The sequence below is a fragment of the Halichoerus grypus genome, chromosome 8, assembly GCF_964656455.1.
Source record: "Halichoerus grypus chromosome 8, mHalGry1.hap1.1, whole genome shotgun sequence".
NCBI classification, from domain to species: Eukaryota; Metazoa; Chordata; class Mammalia; order Carnivora; family Phocidae; genus Halichoerus; species Halichoerus grypus.
This window is the reverse complement of record NC_135719.1, coordinates 95,024,806-95,046,851: the sequence shown is the minus strand read 5'-3', so window position 1 is coordinate 95,046,851 and position 22,046 is coordinate 95,024,806. Positions and strand designations below refer to the sequence as shown.

The following is a 22,046-nucleotide window of genomic DNA, read 5'->3' as shown; positions in this document are numbered from 1 at the left end:
CCCCCCTTTACCTTTTCTTCCTCCTACTGGAAAGACTGGAAAGGCTTACAATTTCATTTCTCCACCTTCCTCAGAGCTAGAGGTGATCATGTTATACACTTGTGGCCAACAAATGAACACATATCTGCTGTGAATTTCTGGGGAGTTTTCCTTTTACGATAAAAGATATGGAAGGCTCTGAGTCCTTCCACCTTTTTCGGTCTTGAATACAGACACTTGCCTTGAACTGCAGTGGCCATCTTGTTACCCTTAAGGGAAAGGCCACAAGACTCTCAGATACATTGGTATTGTGGAGTCATCGACCCAATGCCAGTAGCCAGCTCCTCTTAACTTCTGGTTGTGTGAGAAAAATAAATCCCTACTGAAAAACCACTGCTACTGGGATCTTCTGTTAAAGTAGAAAACATTCCTACCTGATAAAGAAATAGATAAATTTTAAATGATATGAGCAAGAGATCTGACAGACAAAACAGATGACTTATTAGGGTATTATACAAAATGATTTAAGAAAGTTTTATGTAATAAAGCAGTTGAAAAGTATTGAGTTTAAAGGGAAAACATTTGATTAGTTTTGTTGCTGACTATAAAAACATTTGCCATTTAACCAATTATCTTAATTCTAATACTAAGGATATTTATCCATTGTCTTTTGTTTTGTTCAAGAGTCAAAGAAGGGGCGCCTGGGTGGCTCAGTCAGTTAAGTGACTGCCTATGGCTCAGGTCATGATCCCAAGGTCCTGCGATCGAGCCCCGCATCAGGCTCCCTGCTCAGTGGAGAGTTCACTTCTCCCTCTCCCTCTGCCACTCCGCCTGCTTGTGCTCTCTCTCTAAAAATAAAATCTTAAAAAGAGTCAAGATTTTAATAACCAAAACACATTTTCAGTAAGAGTTTATGTGTATATGTTAAGAAACAATGAAAAAGCACCAAGGATCTCTAAAATTTCATCATACAGTTTCTGTACAGGATGCTTCATCAATAAATGGCACTCAATTTGTTTTAAAAACATGTAATTACAGAAAACTGTTTTAACTGTTCATCAAAAACTGGCTGGTTGGGATTTTCCAAAGAATACTTTAGATTCTCAAATCAATACAATTTATCTTCTAAATGTCAACTTGAGATGCACAGGTTAAGATGAAGACCCTTCAAATAATGTTGAAGATGTAATTCAGTTCTCACTTGAGTTGCCCCTGTACATCCTCAGACTCAGGCTGCCTTCATCACAAGTATCTTCTATCCCTGAGAGGCCAGCTACATCAAGATGGTTCATCAGCTAAATCACGTTGGTCAAAATACCTAGTAAAAAAAGAATTTCATGTATGTTTAAAAATATTAATAGCAGCACTACTTGTAATAGCAAAACACCACAAATAACCCAAACATCCATCAATAAGGGCACTCATTAAATAAACTATGGTACATCTGCACAGTAGAAGACTCCTCGAGGCTTTTTATAAAAGCCTTTTTTATTAAAAAATGAGGAAAATACACTGCTATATAGTGTGACTTCTAGGATTTATTAAGTGAAAAAAACAAGGTACAGAACAGTATGTTTAGTATGCTACCTTTTGTAAGGATGTGTAGGAATGCAGCTATATTTATATATACTTGCTTATACTTTTAGAAAGAAAGAGTGAATGGAAGGATAAACCAAAAATTAATAAAATGGAAAACTACAGAAGGGAGAAAGGCTAGAGAGGATAAAGGGGGGTTCTAAAATACTTCAAATGTACCTTGAATTAAAATTTTAACTTTGGAACAATGTAAATATTTTATGTAATTATAAAACAAGATTAAGTAAAAAAGAAAATCACCAAACCCAACCAAATGAATCTTCTCATTTATCAGATTGCTGGCATAACCACACAGAAGGGAATAATTTCTTAAACGTGATGTTCTGGTGTATATCCCTAGTGAGATATACCAGAGACAAAAAGAACTGCAAAGAACTCTTAAACTGATTTCAACAGTTGTACTATCAGTAACACTGTTAGTATATTTATTCTGAAACTATTATGTGCATATTGTTGGATAAAGCCAATAATTGTTAATGTTAGAAACCAGAATTTTCAGCAAAGGAGAAAAGAAACATAGCTTAAAGAAAAATCATGTAATCTTAAATCAACTGAAATTTCAATTTGAAGTCACGATTTCATTTTTCTCTTTCTAAAAAATACATACTTCCTACCTCTGGTCATTGAAAAGGCCTAAAGGCAATGACCAACCTAATAACAGCTAGCTTCCCTAATGTCGAAATTGTGGACTCTTAACATTTTCTACTTTAAAAGAGGACCCAGCAGTCCTGGGAATAAAGACTGATTCCAGATCTGGGGCCAGAAATGTCTTAAGATACATTTGAACCATCTTGACATACCTGAAAGCAAGCAAGCTATAAAAGACCACCAGGGTTATATAGAACAAAAAGCACAGGAATTGACCTAATGGGTTCCCACTGGCCAAAGACGGAACAATTTGAGCATCAACAAAGATAATGACTGCAATATCCCTTCACCTGAATGAAGTGATCAACTTCATCACACTAAAAGTGGAACAACCAGACATTATGTGCCTCCTGATGTGCACAACAGCACTTATGGAGTCTTGCCAAACAACAAAAAAAACACACTATATATAATAATCAAACCTTTAAACCAACCTACCAGCTTATAGAAAATATGGGGGATAAATGAACACATTAAACACTATCATGAAGATAAGATACAGCTGTCAAAACCAAAACATGGGAAATTTTACAAGTCAAAGGACTGTTTTTTTCAATAAATAAATGGCAAAGAGATAAACCCAGGAAATTGATGGGGAGACTCGAGACATATCAAACAAAAGCAATGAGTGCATTTAACTTGGATCCCGATTTGGGTTTTTGTTTTGTTTTTCAGGTTTTTTTTTTTAAGCAACTGTTTATTTTCCATCAACCTTATTTCCATTTTGTTTGACTTTTTGGAAGAGCAGCTTAAGACTGCTCAGTGGTTGTTCCTATACATTCAGTGACCTAAGCAGTGGAAGCTGCAGGCTAGTCTTCAGTGGCAGGCTGAGCACTCCAGTTTTCATTCAGTAGGGAACTGGCTGTGACCAGTCTGTGACTTCAGGTTGAGGCAGTGAACTCAGGAGCTGGAGCAGTCCATTCACCCTGAAAGTCTTCCTTGGTCACAGCCTTTTCAGCAGCAGCCTGCTCTTCCTTTTCAATGTCTTCAGGATCTCTGTAGTAGTAGAGATCAGGCATGACTTCACATGGGTGTTCATGGGAAATGGTGCCAAGCATGCAAAGAACTTCCCGGGCCAGGATCCGCCACATCAGACCAACTGAGTGAGCTCCCTTGTTATAAGGGATGGCAATGTCCATATAGCACAGAGCAGAGTCTGCGTTACACAGAGCGATGGTAGGCAGGTTAACATAAGACACCTCTGTGACAGGCTGTGTCAGTCCTAGGATCAGTAACCACCAGAAGTCTTGGCTCCAGGAAGGCTGCCTGGATCTGGTTAGTGAAGGTTCCAGAGGTGAGGCGGCCAGCAGTAGGGAGTGGCTTCAGTAGCAGCAGCAAAGTTCAGCACAGCTCGCTGGCTAGTATTTCTGGATGACAGGACACTGACATCAGCTGGGTTTTCAATGGCAACAATGGCACGAGCTGCCAGCAGAAGCATCTCCCAGGTTCTCTCCAGATTGTTTTTTTTAAAGTAGGCTCCATGCCCAGCATGGAGCCCAACATGGGGCTTGAACTCACGACCCCAAGATCAAGACCTAAGCTGAGATCAAGAGTTGGATGCTTAACCAACTGAGCCACCCAGGCGCCCTTCTCTTCTGATTTATGATGTAGATACTATCACTTTTCCTTCTGTAGATGTACTATTCCATTTGCAAGTCAAGGTTGGTGCTACCTAAGTGGGTTCCTCCTGCAAGGAATTTGAGGACATCCTCCTCCTTCATTTGCAGGATATCAAGGGCTCTGGACATGTGAAAGTTTCTCTTTAAGTTACCATGGGAATGCAGAACAACAGCATGTGGTCGGACCCCTCCCTGGCTAGTGTAGAAAGGGAAAGGGTTGAATCCCAATTTGAACAATTCAAATGTAAGAAGACATTTTGGGGACAATTAAGGAATATGAAACATAAACTGGGCATCAGATAATATTGTGGAGTTATTAAATTTATTAGGTTCGTGATACCAGTATTAGAGTCATGTTTTTAAAAGGTCCTAATCACTCAGATACACTAAAACAGGAGAAATGACCTGTCTGAGATTTGTTTAAAATACACTAACAAAAAAGATGAGACAGATGAAACATTCTGGTGAAGTTAATAAATGTTGAACTTGGGTGGATTGCTTGGGGTGGGGGGGGGGGCATATTATTCTACTACATTCGTATGTACTTGAAAATCTCCGTAAGAAGAAGCTTAAAACATTTTTCACTGATAAAATAATTAAGGTGGCTAACATATGGCTATTAGATCCCATTTGAGTAGGTATTTCTATCAATTAGCAGTTTTTGCTTTAAACCTATAAGACAGACAAGACCAAAAAAAAAAAAACAAAAAACAAAAAACCACAACAGACTTAAAACAATATTTGATACTTATATTGAAATGGCTACTGCAAAGAGTCAAGGTCTATGTTATCTTTTTTCAAACTTTCTAGAATCCTCTTTAAGTCTGCTTTTCTTTTTTTTTAGAGAGGGCCCGCTGTGTGGGGCAGAGGGAAATGGAATCTTAAGCAGGCTCCATGCCAACATGGGCTCCATCTCATGACCCTGAGATCATTACCTGAGCCGAAATCAAGAGTCAACGCCAAATGAGCCACCCAGGCACCCCTCTTCTGCAAGTTTTCTTAAGTGAAGCCTATAGTCTAAGAAAATTTTCTAGCCTAGAACTTATCTTCCATTTTTACGTAATGTTCTCAGGAAAAAAAATAACCATGACCAATTACTTGGATATTTCTTTTCTCATAATTGCACATTATAAACTATCAGTGGATTAGTAGTCAGATGATATGTTTAAGTCTGGTTCCATTCAGTACTAGTTTACTGAACCTTAATTACTTAGTGTTTCTGAACCTGTGTCTTCATCTGTGAAAGTAAAAGAAAAAACTCTGAGTTGCAAGGATTAAAGACCCAGTATACATAGCACCTAGGGCTCTCATTTAATCCTTATTACCAAGAGATGAGGTAGTTTGATACGGGCATAGTCCAGAACCTAGCTCTGAAGCAAAGGTGCCTGGTTTTGGATCCTAGCCCTACAATTTACTAGCTTTGTGATGGCAGGAAACTTATTTTATCTCTGTGCCATGGTTTCCTCAAATGTAACTGATCATAGCACCTACCTTCTAAGGATTAAATGAGTTTCTATTATGAAGCACTAAGAAAAATGCTTGGAACAAAGTGCCTAGTTAAGTATTAAGTTTCACCAGCAGCATAATTATTATAAATTTAGAAACTATATGTTGAACATGTGTGTACTCTGAAAAAGTGTCTTGTTTGAGGAAGGATAATGGACACAGATCATTTACCTTCTATTTAAATATAATATAAAGCTTTAAAAAGTTATTGGCATTAGATTAAAAACACTGACCAATGTACAAAAATATCAAGCCCAGAAAGAGACCTAAAATAAATATGTGTGCATGCATATGTGTAAATATAATACACACATACTCATACACACGACTTCAGAATATGAGAACATTTTCAATGTGGAATTTCAATGTAAGAAATAAAATCAAACACATACTAAATAAAAATATGTCCTAACTGAAAATGAATAAAGAACACAGGCAATTAAAAAAAATTGCAACAAAATGAAGTATTTTTTACCCTCACTGGTAATTAAACAAATGCAAATAAAAATAATTCGTATCTTTTTGTTATTAGAATGGAAATATTTATATCAACCGAAAATGTTGAATAGAAGATGGGCAGTCTGACACTTTCATGGGAACACAGAAAGGTATGACTTTCTGGAAGGCAAACTATTAATAAATATCTCAGTTTTAAAAGTACATGCATGGCCTTCAACTTATTTCTAGGAGTTTGCCCTTAGGAAATAATAGAGCTATAATGTATACAGATCTACACGGCGTTACTTATAGAGAAAACTCAAAATACAGGGAATTGTGATACATAAAATATTGTTTCCTCACACCTCAATTTCCTCTGCTTGAAAATGAAAACAGTATTTTCCATTAATAACACTATTACAAAGCAAGGAATCAAGGATTACTTACCTGCTAACCAGGCAGATTAATAAATTCAAAGCAGGAACCCGCTCATCATCTTTGCTGTCCTAAAGAAAAAAAAAAAAAAATCAGAAAAATGTAGTGTTCTCCTTAATATTTTTGAAAAAATTTCCTTTTAAGATGCAAAATATGAAAATTTTATTAGATAATAGTAATAATCACATGGAAGTAGAAAACCTCAAAGAAAAAGGAGAAAACTATAGTTAACAACCCTTGAGAAACATCTGACATGATCTTTTTTAAAGATTTATTTATTTGTCAGAGAGAGAGAATGAGAGAGAGAGCAAAGCAGGGGGAGCAGCAGACAAGGGAGAAGCAGCCTCCCTGCTGAGCAAGGAGCCCGATGCAGGACTCGATCCCAGGACCCCGGGATCATGACCTGAGCCAAAGGCAGACGCTTAACAGACTGAGCCACCCAGGTGGCCCCTGACATGATCTTTTAAAGAAAGGTCCTTAACAGGGACAAGAAATAAAGAGTTGAAGGTTCAAAGGAGAATAACTTGGGAGAGAGATTTTTCCTGGTTCCAAGCAGAGGAGCAATAAAAAAAAAAAAAACCCAATGTCCTAACTGGACAGTAGTGAAAACAAACTATATAAAAATATTTTAAAGAGCTTAGAATTGAGGAATGAAATCCTGGCTTCTAGCCTAAGACATACCAGAAAATACTCCAGATCATCAGGGTTCTCAATTACGATGGAGGTAATTGCTGAACTATGTATTTTATAAAGTGGTGTTACAGAGTGTGAAGTTTATTTTTATACATTTCAAGATATAGTTACAATAACCTATCGAGTAATGTTATAACAGACATGTCACATGTTAATTCAAACTTGGGACACAATTCCATAATGTTAGTGTACTCAACTCTATGTGTCAAGCACTACATGGAACAAACCTGAATAAAACATACTACCTGCTAATAGCAGAGAAAATGAAATATCCACATTAACTTTAATGAAAGGAAAAATGTGTTAAGTGCCCATAAAAAAATATGAAGTATACTGAAAAATCAGAGAATGCAGAAATTCTTTTTAATTGTTAGAATCAGGGAGAGTGTCACAGAAAGTGGTTGAATATAAGCCAGATTGTGAAAAGTAAATGGTATTTAGATGCAGATTGGAAGAGTGAAAAGGCACTTCTGTAGAGGAAATAAAGTCTAGGAACAAAACGTGGGAAATATTTACCAAGTAGCAAGTACATTTTGCTTGGAGTACAAGCCATAGAAGCTAATTTGGGCCATATCATGGATGTTTAACAAAAATATTTTTGAGTAGTCAACAGAGGAGTATACATTTTGTGGAAGAGAAAGGGATGAAAGAAAAAAAATCACATGTGGACTTAATCTGGCATAAAATTTATATTGTAATGCTGCAGGCATGAGTTAATGAAGCGTCTGATTGGAGAAATTCGAAACAATCATCCTGCCAGAGACTGTTAGTTGACCACTCTAGCTTCTTGTTTTCCCTTACTCTTTAGCAAAGGAAGCTCATTTTTACCTAAGCACACTGTCCCCCAGCTAAAAGTAAACATTTCCCATAGTTCCTTATGGCCATGTGACTAAATTCTGGCTAAATGAGTTCTATATATAGCCAGTTATGCTTGTGGAACCTCTGGGAAGCTTTGTTAGAGGACAGCCTTCTCTTTCTAGTTCCTATAACCGAATATAATGGCTGACTCCAGCAGCCACCTTGGACCATGAGGTGAGCTTGACAACGGAAGCTACATGAGGCAGAACTCAAAAGCAGGGTTACTGCCATATTAGATTTGCTCTGTCCACCTGTAGACTTCCTTTATCTGAGAAAAACATGTCCATTTCATTTAAGCTACTGTTATTTGGGGCTTTTTAAAATTATGTGGCCAAATCTAATCTTGACTAATAAAATATTCCACATTTTCCTATTTCAGTGGCATCCTTTTTTATCACCATATAAATCAATGAGCGCTCTCAATTTGAAACAGCAAGTTGTAACTTACCACTAAGAGCCTTACTTCAGAGCACCTTCTTGCAAGCTGCCGAATCAGTGAATGAGCCTCAGGTAATAAAGGTTTTTCAAGACAAGCCAATAAAGCATAAAGCCACCTTCCCTAAATAGGATTTTAAAAAGTAGTAAGTAGCAAATACTGTACCATAAGTTTAACTTATTTTTTAAAATGTCCAAAGTTGTATCTGGTTATTTGCTATGAATAAATTAATGTAACATTAACTGTATTATATTTGGATATAGATAACAAGGGATCATCTAGACAGCCAGCTGATATTTTCTGTATCTTCTTACTACAGACACAGAATACTGAACACTTCAAAATACCCTTAGTTCCAAAGAGTTCATGTCAGAGATTCTTACTATAATTGAAGTCCCAATTTATAGGTAGAAAACTACATTAAGATGTGCATAAATCCTTGCAAAAATTAAGACACATATTTTTCCTTTGCCCTTTATAGACAGATATACAAGTCATTTTATAACTTTATAACTTTGCCCCCTGTGTCTATACAAAGGAACTATACTCTAGATGAAATCATGTTTTGAGGGGCACATGGCTGGCTCAGTCAGTGGAGCATGCGACTCTTGATCTCGGGATGGTGATCTCGGGTAACCCCCATGCTAGATATAGAGATTACTTAAAAAAATAAATCTTAAAAAAATTATAAAAAATGTTTTGATACTTCTATAAGTACCACGGCAAACTAAATCTATCCCCATCTTTTTTTTTTTTTTTTTTTTTAAAAAGCAGGCTCCATGCCCAGCATGGAGCCCAATGCACGGCTTGAACTCACGACTCTGAGATCAAGACCTGAGCTGAGATCAAGAGTCAGATGCTTAACCAACTGAGCTACCCAGGCGCCCCATCCCCATCCTCTTTTATTTACTTTATTTTTTCTCAAGATTTTATTCATTTATTTGACAGAGACAGACACAGCGAGAGAGGGAACACAAGCAGGGGGAGTGGGAGAGGGAGAAGCAGGCTTCCCACAGCACAGGGAGCCCGATGCGGGGCTCAATCGACCTGAGCCAAAGGCAGACGCTTAAAGACTGAGCCACCCAGGCATCCCCCCAGTCCTCTTTTAAAATGAAATTTTTTTCAATTACAAAACGAAGAAATACTCAATGCTGAAAAACTGAATACAAAAAGCGCAAAGTAAAAAACACACCTGCAACCCCACCATCCAGATAGTTTCTAATTTTAAAAATGCTAATTTTTATCTTTTTCGTATTTATATGTACAACTTTAAAAAAAAATGAAGTTCCATTATCGTATTAACATTAATAATGTGGTAATAACATTTTGTAGCCATCTTTTTTACTTGCAATACATAATAAATATCCCCCATGTTGTTAAATGGGATTTGGGAGGGAACATTATGAATCTCAACACAGCACTTATACTCTTTAACCAAACACTTATACTTTCCTGTCACTGCTGGTTTATTCTTTCTTTCCCCAAACTCTGTGAGAGTATAAAATTAGATATTACACTCCTAGGGCCCAGACTAGAGTTGGAACACAATAGGAGTTTAAATTAAAATATCTGTGGAATGAGTGTTCCATTTTGGATGCACCATAATTTACTTAACCAACTTCCTATTGTTGAGCACTTAGGTTTAATTTGTTGCTGTTATATAAAAAATAGTGTGATAAATATCCTTGAACATAAATTTTAGACCATCTCTGATTGATTTTTTGGCTAAATTCCTAGAAATAAAATGGCGGTATCCAAGGGTATGTATGTTCATAAATGTTTCTGAGATATAATCAATAAATTGTACCCCAGAAAAGTTATATGAAATTATATTTCCACCAGCAGTGTTATATGACTGAGTTTATTCTGAGCAACACATCACTTTGGAGAAACCTAAAGAATATTAAACAATGTTTACATAGCAATTAATGGAATAAAAAAAATTAGCTCCTCAAGCTACCCCAAATCAATAAGACTTTTTCTGAAACAAAAGATTCACATCCAGGTTTCTTTTATAAATAATAAGTGGAATTCTCTTCTATATCAAAAAAGCTATTATACATTTAAACTTGGCTCAAATTCTGAGGGCTACATTTACCATATATAACTGGTATTCAGGTATTGAAATGGTGCTTAAACCTCTACTGATTGTCTAAGATGTATTTATACTGAGAGGTGCCTTTTCTCAAAGTCAGTGAGCTCACTGTGGCAATACTAAATGTAAAAACAAAACCCAAAATAAGATAGCTGAAGATATTCCTTCATACCTCACATTTGGATGAAAAATAAGGCTGTATTTATTTCTCAAGAAAAAATTAAAGTAATCCCAAGTAAAGACATTTAAAAAAAGAGATCCATTTTCCTTTTGCTAGTTTATGATAAGCAAACTTTGTGATACCGGTTTTTATACACTGATATTCTCAATAGTAGAGTTCTGATAGTACGGTTAATTGGATAGTGAAATTGAACACCGTTGATTTAAGAGACAGATTGACTCCAGGTTAGAAGCAAAGGATTAATTAAGTTAAAATTTAGTAAATCAGTTGTATGCTCTAATTAACAGGAAAAGTCAAACTTATCACCCTCTTCAGTGGGTAATCTTTTGAAGTTTAAAAAAAAAAATCTTACAACAAAGAGTTGAAAAAATAAAGATTAAAGGAAGAGAAGGAAAACAGGTCAGGTAATAGTGCTAAAACGTCACTATCAGAGAGAAAGAATGGATATGAATTTAAAGTTCAATATCCAGATTCCAATGAATAAGTAATATGAATATGAACAAAGTTATCTATTAAAGGTATACCTAATATACCCATGATGGAAAAATATTCAGTTTCACTGACATTCAAGGAAATACAAATTACATTTACTTTGAAGTGCTACTATAAATTCACTAAATTTGAAAATAAACAGAAATTATAAAATGTTAGATGGAACCATATGGAATTACTGATCATCAAATTTTTTAACCTACAAAAATGGCAAATGCACATGGTTCAACTTAAACTGGAATTGCAGGGAAAAATAAGGATCCTTTGCCAATGGCATTATTAACTGGTTCATTCCTTTTGGAAAGCAATGTAGCAGAATGTAACAAAAGCTTATGAAATCTTGATCCAATAATTATACCCTAGCAATATCCTGAGAAAATGATAATTAAAATGAAATTAGTATAAATGTTTTAATTTAGTCATGATTATAAGAACCCAGATGGTCAATAATGAGAGAATCAAAGTAAACTATGAGACATTAAGACAATGGAAATTATATGAATTACATTATCATATAGAAATATATATATGTAATCTAAGCTAAAAAACCCAGAATAGTATATTAATTACACTATGTAAAAGACATGTTTGACCACTGAATCAGAAACCATGATTTTATCTTTCTCTATTTATTTATTTTTATTTATTTATTTATTAGGTAGGTTCCATGCTGGGCATGAAGCCCAATTCAAAGCTCGAACTCACAACCCTGAGATCAAGACCTGAGCTGAGCTCAAGAGTTGGATGCTTAACCATGGTCTTGAAATCCAATTTACAAAAGAATATCAAATACCAGTAATAATAGCAAGCACTGTGTGCCAGGCATTACTCTAAGAACTTTGTATACAGTAATTCCTTGAATCCTCCAATAACCTATGAGCTGTTATTTGCATTTTACAGAAAAGGAAACTAGAGTACATAAAGATTCAGTACTTGCTTAAGATGACACATATCCTTACTGGTGGAACGAAGATTCACACCCCAGCAATCCAGCTATACTCTTAACAACTGTGCTGCACTACCCCTCTACTTTATAGTTTTATATTCACAGCTCATTTTCACCTTTAAAAATGGGTCAGTTTGGTGGACATTATATAAATAATCTGCTTAATCCCCTAGTAAGAAATTTTATTATCAAGTTAGATTTAATTTTTAGAAACATGTATTTTTTATAGTTAAGGATATTTGCAAAAGAGTGTACCTGAAGCTCCAAAGCTCCCTGTCAAAGCATAAGATATAATCTTTGCCCGCCAGAAACTTATAGTCTGCTGGGAGAAACAGATAAACCAACACTGCAATACAATGTACAAGTTTTTAAGCCTGCCATTCATCTAAGTAGCTTCGGTAAGTCTTTTATATAAGTATAATGATCATATTCTTTACCACTAGATTTTCATTTTTTGTTTTTGTATTTTATTCTTTTAAATCTCTACTATATAATATGTACATTTAGGGGGAAAAAATTAATGTTTAAAGTCACTGTTTCTGGGGCACCTGGGTGGCTCAGTAGGTTGAGCATCTGACTCTTGATTTCATCTAAGGCCTTGACTGATCTCAGGGTCATGAGTTCAAGCCCCATGTTGGGCTCCACGTTGGGCATGGAGCCTACTTAAAAAACAAACAAACAAAACAACACACACACACACAAACAAACGAACAAAAAAAGAAAATGCATTTCAAATTTCTTTAAGCCAGTGCTACTCAAAATGGGATGTCCAAACTGGATGTCAGTTGGTGATCTATTTGTTATTGGACTGCAGTAAGATAAGTTGCTTCTCCCGGATATAAATAAGCTCTTTAATTGACTTTTTCCAAGGCAAATCTTTCTCAATGAAGGAAGTTTAATGTTGATTTGCATTCTCCTGTAAGTTCCTTATTTCACTGCAACCAAGCATAGTTTGCATTGTACACAGTTATATGTACAAGTATAATACACACATATACATAAATATCTTAGAGCCATATCTCATATATAAAATAAGTCTATACAATTTTGTCTGCATTATGAAAATAAAAAGATGCGATATTACCAATTCTGGAGTAAAGTCTCTTTCTCCAAACCAATTACTCAGATATTCCAAGACACTAGTTACTGTTGCCTAAAAAAAGGGGAAAGGGAAGGTGGAAGAAATGTATTAGTAATAAAACAAAGACAAGTTCAACATGGGTTTCATTAAGTTTGGTTAGAAAGCAACTCTGATATCTAAAATAGTCCCATTCTTTAGACTTCCAGAGAAAACTGACTGTATTTAGTAATCTGGTTAGGTGGCTCACTCAGAAGAGGCTTTTTAGACACATATTTTTATATACTTTCAAGTATCAATACCTTGGTTTAAACCCCAGGATTTAGTTTGTAACTACTAATTTAGTTTATAAATACTTGAAAAATTCCACATGCTCTTAAAAAACCTTTGCATAAATACCTTCAAGTTATTTTCATTAAGTCAAAGTCAAAATATAAGGAGAAAGTTAGCTGGAGAAAGATCTGTTTTTTAAGTTATATAGATAGAATTTATTAAACTGTTGAAAATATTCTCTTGTTTCTTCAAGCATAGTTGGACAGTTAACAAAAATCACTCATTGAATTTAGTATAACTACTACAGTATTTTAATGCAAATGATCAAGTAAGTGAGACCAGTATATGATTTACAACAGAGCACGACACTTAAAAAAATTTATTTTCCAAGGGCACCCAATGCAAATGGGTGGCAAATGTGAAGGCAAAACAATCCAATTTTTCATTTGCTCTTTAAATGGTAACAGAGTTCTTCATCCTAAGAGAGTAAAGAAGCTTTTGATCCAAGAAATTATGTATTTCATTCTTAATGGGATGTGCAGGACATCTGGAACTAGAAATAATAATCTAACCTTAGTTTTACTTCAAACCCCAGAATCTAAGACTTAAAACTGAAATGTATACAATTGAAGAGTTTAGCAACATGTTTTAGCATGAGCTCTGGAATTAGATCAAACAGGGGTTAAATCCCAGTGTTGCCATTGGAACTTGCTGAAAAACCACCTGCAAGTCACTTAACTTTGAATTTTGTTTCCCAATCTATAAAAATTGGGTATTAATAATAATTCTCCATATAGGGTTGTATTGGGGATTAAATAAGAACCGTTAAAGAGGTTAGGACAGGGCCTTATATATTGTAAGTATTCAATAAATGTTTTCATATACTCTCATACACATTGAAAACAACAAAATACATACATCCTTATTATTAGATGGATTTTACCTGATTCATTCTGCTAACAATACTAAGCAAGGGAGGAAAACCAATCTGAAAGAAAAATGAGACTGAAATTTACTAAATGGAATTATAAAGGGTGATTCATTGTTTTCAAACTGGTGAATTTCTTACCACACTTTTTAAAAACAAAGAATAACAGGAAATTCCTTCATTACCCATCATAATAAAACATTCCATCAACTATTATGTTGGTAATGCCTCAAAAAATGTTTTGCAATTTGAATATATAAATTTAAAAATAATGACTTTAGTAATTAAAATATGAAATTTCTTAAACTGATAGTACGATTAACATGCTGCACACACTTTTTCAAAATCTTCAGCTAAAGCTAACATTTTCAGGAATTAAGGGTACTAAGAGTAATTGTTTTTCAAACCTAATCTAATTCAATTAAAAAAGTATTTTGAAGGTTAATGCTGGGAGCCTTCATTATGAAAATAGCACTGACTTTAGAGGAAGTTAAGAGGATGTGCATTAACTCTGCTTCCTTATGGTTCTTCCACATGGTGTATTTTCCTTGTATATATTTTGTAGTAACAAGCTAAATAAGTCTTAATTTTTTGTCAAATTAAAACACATTTTGAAATGTAACATCCATTAGGGATATTATCCAAAAGAAAAACAGATTGTGTAAGAAACAGGGCCAAATTAGTTCACTTCCAGATCTGAATCTATTTATACCCCACCACCATGTGTAAAAGTGCCTATTTTCCCAGCCCTTGTTAATACAGCGTATCAAATTTCCTTTGCCAATGTTATCAAAAATAGCAGCTCAGTGGAGTTATGAGTTATATTTCTATTGTGAGTGAATATGGCATCTTCTCATATAACAGCAATTCATATTTTTCTTTCTGTGAGTTATTTATTTCTTTTGCCTTTTCTGTTTTAATTGGGTTCTTGGTCTTTTAGTGACTTTTGGTGTTTGTTTGTTTTTTTTTAAAGTAGTCTCCAGTGTGGATCCCAATGTGGGGCTTGAACTCATGACCCTGAGATCAAGACCTGAGCCGAAATCAAGAGTTGGATGCTCAACCTACTGAGCCACCCAGGTGTCCCAATTTTTAGAGCTTCTACATTTCTCGGATCAATTACTTTTAAATGGGAAAAACACACACCTTGTGGGGCCAAGAACCAGTTGGCCACATAATTTATGATTAGAATAAAGCCATGGGAAATTTAAATATACCTTTAAAACTTCATTCCAGAATATGAAATCTACTAAGCATTTTTAAGCACCTAATTGTGTCATGTTTTCCTTTGTTTCCCTGACTACTCACAAGTCGTAACCCATGCTTAATCATTAAAAAAACAAACAAACAAACCCTGACTCCTATCTAACTCACGAAGTTAACACATAGCTAAAACCTAAGAGATATAAAGCCCACCTAAGAAAAGTCACAGTACATTGTTTCGGAAACTGGGCTGCACATTTTTAAGTTAAAGAGCCAATTAACTAGGTCATAGGTTGGCAAACATTTTCTGTAAAGAGCCAGACAGTAAGCATTTTAGGCTTTGCAGGCCACACACTGTCTCAGTAACTTAGTATTATAAAAAAAAAACTCTTAGCTCATGGGCTGTACAAAAACAGCCTGCAGACTAGATTTGGCCTAGGTTGTAGTTTGCAGAATCTTTGCATTAAATCATGCACCAAAAGTAGAACCCTTTTTATTTATCCACAGATCACCTACTTGCACATAATCGATTCCAGGACCTTCACTAGTAGCTGGTCCAACAGCCCCTTCAGCACATAACCTTTCACCCAGACAAAATTTTTTCCAGCCTTCTTCATCTTCAGATTTTGGCTAAAAGAAAAAAAAAAAAATGTACTTATTTCTATGTTTTGTTTTTTTTAATGGAATAGTAAAAAAGAAGTCCTCTATATTCCTACCACTTCAACAGAAAGATATGGTGCCTGTTATGGGCTGAATTTGTCCCCCCAAAATTTCTATGTTGAAGCCCTACCCTCCAGTATCTTAGAATGTGACTGTATTTGGACAAGGCCTTTATAATGGATTATGTTAAAACCAGGCTTTTAGGGTGGCCTTTCATCATCTAACCGATGTCCTTATAAGAAGAGGAAATTTAGGGGCACCTGGGTGGTGCAGTCAGTTAAACGTCCAACTCTTGGTTTATGTTCTAGTGGTGATCTCGGGCCCCTCGTCGGGCTCCATACTCAGTGTGGAGTCTGCTTGAGACTCTTTCCCCGTCTCCCTCTGCCCCTCCCCACCGCCCCCCCATATGTGCACACACTCTCTAAAATAAATAAATTAAAAAAAAAAAAAAGAGAGAGGAAATGTAGACATAACAAGAGGCACTAGAGATGCTTGTGCACATAGGAAAGACCATGTGAGGACATAGCCAGATGGCCACGTGCAAGCCAAAGAGGACTCAAGAGGAACCAAACCTGCTAATACCTTGATCTTAGACTTTTAGCCTAGAGAACTGTGAGAAAATAAATTATTGTTTGCTAAAACACCCAGTCTGTGGTGTTTTATTATGGCAGCCCTAGCAAATTAATACAGTGCTCAAGTGTTACACATTATGTGGGATGTGTTTAGTTTGGACACTGACAAATAAGGGTTTGTTCAAGAGGGTGATAAAGATGGAAACTGGTGTGGGAAAAATGCACTAAAAACACAAGAATGAAGGATGTTTATACCAGGGAAAGAGACAGAATTAAATGCTTCACATACTTGGAAGGGCAGTCCAATCAAAGAAAGAATAGATTTATTCTACACTACCAAATGCAGACCAGTGGGAAGAAACATTGACAAAACAATTTTTAATTGTACACAACACCTTACACACTACTTTGCATAGGTGTAGTTTCTCCCCGAGGATAAATAGCTTTCATTAGATTCTCAGGACAAACAAAAGACCCCTGAAAGGTTAAAACCTATTGTACTAGAACACTGTATCTGCCCCTCCCCTTTACTCCATTAGGTCAGAGACTATTTCTATTTCGGGTAACACTGAATACCCTGATTATTATTTTTTTTTTTTAAAGATTTTATTTATTTATTTGACACAGAGAGAGAGATAGCAAGAGCAGGAACACAAGCAGGGGAGAGAGGGAGAAGCAGGCTTCCCGCTGAGCAGGGAACCCGATGCGGGGCTCGATCCCAGCACCCTGGGATCATGACCTGAGCTGAAGGCAGACGCTTAATGAATGAGCCACCCAGGCGGCCTGAATACCCTGATTATTAAAGATAGGTGCTTAATAAATGATTGAATAAGTCAATAAATAAATGTTTATATTTATCTAGTTACTTTAAATAAAATGTCAGAGTGCTTTACTTTAAAAATTTTTCATTTTATTATTTACATAACATTTACTTTTGCCATGATGAACATGCTATTAATATTTCACTGTTTTGATGGATCATGATTTATTCAATCAATTATGTTTGGTCATTTACATTTCTGACAAAATTATATTGTCATAATGTTACTGATGCAGCTTCTTTTTGAATTAGTAAGCATGTACCCAAAAGTCCTTATACTGAGCAAGAAAAAAATACGTCTACTTACCTACCCCGTCCCCCTACCCCCTTTTCCCAGGAGGCCTCACAGCACAGCAAAAAGCTTTACAGCCAAACTTTGGTTTGAATCTCAGCTATACCTTTTATGAGTTAAATGATCTTGGGCAAGTGATGTTAGTTCGTTTCACACATTTCCTAGAGCAGAGCTTTCAATTGGTATGGAGAAGCAAGTAGAGTCCATATACTTAATTTCTCAGCTTTCAGCTCATAGTCTAGGGCTATGCAAGCAGCCTCCTCCATTTATCTCAAGGTATTACAATGTAAAAGATATTATGAAACACTGCCTAGAGGAAGCTTCTAAACTCTGAAATCTATGAACTACCTGAAACTGGGAGCAAAACTGTGTGCCCTGGTGCACACAATTTTTTCCTCTGAAGATAAATAGCTTTTGTATGATTCTCAGGAAGAATATGAGACTCCCTAAAAAGTTAAAAGTCTTGTCCTGAAGCAATGTATCCATCCCTTCTCCAACTCCCTTTTTTATTCAGTAGTCCAGATATGACATATCTCCTGAAGTTGAAAATTATATCTAAGCTGATAAAGCACAGAAAATACTACTTTCTAATATGCACAACAGGCTTTACTAAAATGTCTCTGGTATTGGCACCATTACCTCACCAGGAAAATCCAATAAGCCTTTATTCAATCTTTCTGTAAATACTGAAAATGCATTTATTTTCTAAAAAGGCAATGTCTCGAAGAACCCTTAAAAATTTGTAGAGGCTGGGGTGCCTGGGTGGCTCAGTCGTTAAGCGTCTGCCTTTGGCTCAGGTCATGATCCCAGGGTCCTGGGATGGAGTCCCACATCGGACTCCCTGCTTGGCGGGAAGCCTGCTTCTCCCTCTCCCACTCCCTCTGCTTGTGTTCCCGCTCTCACTATCTCTCTCTCCGTCAAATAAATAAAATCTTAAAAAAAAAACAAAAAAAAAACTTAAAGAAATTGTAGAGGCTGAACAATTACCTATTCAAAGTCTCTCAAGACGCTATGGACTAAAACTGTCATAAAAATAACAACTTGCATTACTGATTCTATACTTTTAAGGCTACTAATACAACAGAATTGTTTCTATTAATGGTCAATGAAAAAGAACAAAAATAATATAAACTAAGCAAGTGAATCTTTAAAGACTGGCAGTAAATACGGACTATTTCAAATAGGTACACACTGTACAACTTAACCAAAGAAACTTACATACCATGGTCACGTTACTGTCTAACTGTTGTGATTTCCAGTGACTTCTATGTCTGATCACACTCTAAAGGAAGAAAAGTTAGGCAAGTGATCTTCAGAGAATGGATAACTGAAAAGAAATCAATTATGAAACATCCTAACAATCCTGAAACTTGGAAAACATGTTTCAAACTGTATTATGTCTAATGATTATAATCTGGTAATTGATTTATAAATATTTTAACTTTATCCTTCAGAATAACGAATCTTGGGGCGCCTGGGTGGCTCAGTCGGTTAAGCGACTGACTCAGTTTTGGCTCTGGTCATGCATGATCTCCTGGGTCATGGGATCAAGCCCCTCTTCGGGCTCCACACTCATTGCCATTGGGGAATCTGCCCGAAGATTCTCTCCCTCTGCTCCTCCCCCCACTCACATGCCTGCCTGCATGCGTGTGCGCTCTCTTTCTCAAGTAAATAAATCTAAAAAAAAAAGAAAAATGAATCTTATTTTTCTAGCTACAGTCTAAGAACAGAAATAAATCTTGAGGGAGGAAGGCAGGAAGTCGTCTAATTTAAAATTCAATTAGCCAACATATATTACATCATTAGTTTCCGATGTAGAGTTCAATAATTTATCAGTTGCATATAACACCCAGTGCTCATCACATCACATGCCCTCTTTAAAGCCCATCACCCAATTACCCCATCCCCCACCCACCTCTCCTCCAGCAACCCTCAGTTTGTTTCCTATAGTTAAGAGTATCCCATGGTTTGTCTCCCTCTCTGATGACTTCCCATTCAGTTTTCCCTCCTTCCCCTATGATCCTCTGCACTGTTTATTATATTCCACATATGAGTGAAACCATAGGTCTTTCTCTGGTAGAAGGGGTTTAATTTGATTAAATAATTAAAGTACACTTAACCTGTCGAACAGATGAAAACTGTGCCACTTGTTGTTGTTGCCACTGAAGTGTGGGAGAATATCCTTCAGGAGCAGGTTGGCATCCTGAAAGCTGGAGATCAGTTCATAAATATTAGAATCAATGTTAGTGTTATAATTAGAATCTCATGCCTCTGCAAAGTAAAAGCAGAATCAAGATGAAGATTAATAAAGTAAATGATTAAGGTTATATAAGAAAGAAACTATACTTCTTGCAGATGCAAAAAAGTAGGGCTTTCACTTCATTATTTCTGTCCAAGTTTAAACATTAGGAAAAGATCCTTGTAGAGTCACTTCAATAAGAGCAATCTGGAATGGTTCATAGTTGGGGAGTTTCTAAACTAAGAAATTTAAATTATATGAGCTCTGAAGATATAAGTTAGTCCTACCTTTCTATAATAAAGAAACTGTTTGAAACAAAGAGATATATCCCAAATAAAGAATTTTGGTATGGGCAGAATGTACTCAAATAATCTAAGACCCTTGACTTTACAAAGCCTACTTTAGCTTCCTAAGACAGCAAAACAGTTCAAAATTGATGACAGACTGCCTTGAAATAAAAGTGTACTTTTCAAAAGCTAGGTATATAAGACATTCTTGTCCATCAACTAAAAATTTCTGAAAAAAAATTACATGAAACATTATAGTATCTGAATTAAAATATCCTAATAAACATCAGATAAAGAAATTACTTGGAACATAAAAGGAAAAGGACCTATCACAATTTAAAAACTGCTGCTCTCCTTTGACCTTAGGTTAAATAGCACTACCTTAGAGAGACCTTCTGCGACAACTCTACCTTGTTACTTATTGGTCATTATACATGATAATTTTCTTCATATCAGTAGTCACAATATATAATTACTTAGTTTGCTTGTTTACTCTCTGTCTTCCTCAGGAGAATGTAAGCTCTACAAGGGTGGGGATTTTTGTGTCTCATTCTCTCTTGTATTCTCAGTGCCTGGCACAACCTAGTCGCTTAATAAAAAATATGCTGGATAAATAAATGAACAAAAATGTTCAAGGTGTGCAAGTAGGTAGAAAAACGTAAGGTACCTGAGTTTCTCTTCTTAAAAAAAAAAAAAACCCAAATTCAGAACATGCAAACTACACTAAATAACATTAAACACCAGCCCAAGAATAATTATGGAGACAAATGGAAAAAGGTTCCCTAAATATAAATGATAAGGTAAGTAACCTATTTAAAGAGTCTTTTAGGACTGCCCTAAAGTATGATGAGTCTCCACGAATGCCAGGGTTACTGAAAACCTCTCTGGAGGCAGTAAATGCCAACTGTCTTTTTGGGAGAAAAGTACAAGCTAATGTCTAATGTCACAGGGAGTAGTCAAATCTTACATATATCATAAAGATACTGTGGGATACCATAGGAAAAGCCTTGATCTTTCCATTTGGGCGGGGGAGAGGGAAAGGGGAGAATCCCCTAATGGGTAATAAAACTCACAGAAACATTCACACTTTGCTTCCTTTTCAACTTCTTTGGGTCAATTTGAGCTACCACAACATCTGGACATTGAGCTGCTTCGATCCTACAAATAAGTAATAAATGCAAGAAATGTGATTACGGCTGTGCTTTGTTCATGTGTAGTAAAACGAGCGATCCATTTCTACGGTTCTTTACGAAATGAGAAAAGTTCAGAATTGCAATTGACGTACTAAACAACGTATTTCCGAAATTAACTGGATTTAAAGCAAGGAAATCTAAAAGTACACATCTTGACACAGGTAAACATAATTAAGCTCATAAAAACTCGCCCAGGTAAAGATGTAATCAAGTGATCTTGATTCGACCCTACCCCGCGTGAGATTGGGAAGGGAAACAGAGGCGGGGCTTTATCACACTGAGGGGGTTGAGCTGTGCCCAGGGGCAGAGCGGACGACCAGCCCACCCGCACAGGGCCAAATCACTCACTGGACCCGCCTCAGGTATTCCTGAGGCGTCCTCGGTGGTACGGAGGGATCAAAACTTTCTGTCAAGTCGCAGGGCTCCACTGGCAACAGCCTGGGCATCAACTCTTCTACTGCAGACTCCACTGGCATCCACGCCATGGTTTTTAATCCGGCCAGTCCCACCCAGCGCATGCGCCAAAGCTAGGTCACGGCGCAGGCGCAGAGGTAGGCACCTTAGGCGCGGAGTTGAGGGAGG

At 36.2% G+C, this 22,046-nt stretch overlaps 1 protein-coding gene across 3 annotated transcripts; it reads right to left on the bottom strand.

Annotated features, from left to right (window-relative positions):
* Positions 1 to 857: 857 nt before the first annotated feature.
* On the bottom strand, positions 858 to 22,004 carry GEMIN2 (gem nuclear organelle associated protein 2). 3 transcript variants are annotated; one of them, XM_036109078.2, is made up of 10 exons: positions 21,813 to 22,002; positions 21,345 to 21,429; positions 19,866 to 19,955; positions 18,968 to 19,027; positions 15,918 to 16,031; positions 14,217 to 14,261; positions 13,007 to 13,075; positions 8,221 to 8,331; positions 6,234 to 6,292; positions 858 to 1,297 (listed from the first exon to the last, which is right to left on the bottom strand). In XM_036109078.2, the coding sequence occupies exons 1-10, from the start codon at positions 21,980 to 21,982 to the stop codon at positions 1,258 to 1,260; spliced, it is 843 nt and encodes a 280-aa protein (XP_035964971.1). In that variant the 5' UTR covers positions 21,983 to 22,002; the 3' UTR covers positions 858 to 1,257. The 3 variants fall into 3 exon arrangements, with proteins under 3 accessions (XP_035964971.1, XP_035964975.1, XP_035964973.1); XM_036109082.2 differs by lacking the exon at positions 8,221 to 8,331 and having other exon boundaries at positions 21,813 to 22,004; XM_036109080.2 differs by lacking the exon at positions 18,968 to 19,027 and having other exon boundaries at positions 21,813 to 22,004.
* Positions 22,005 to 22,046: the final 42 nt, after the last annotated feature.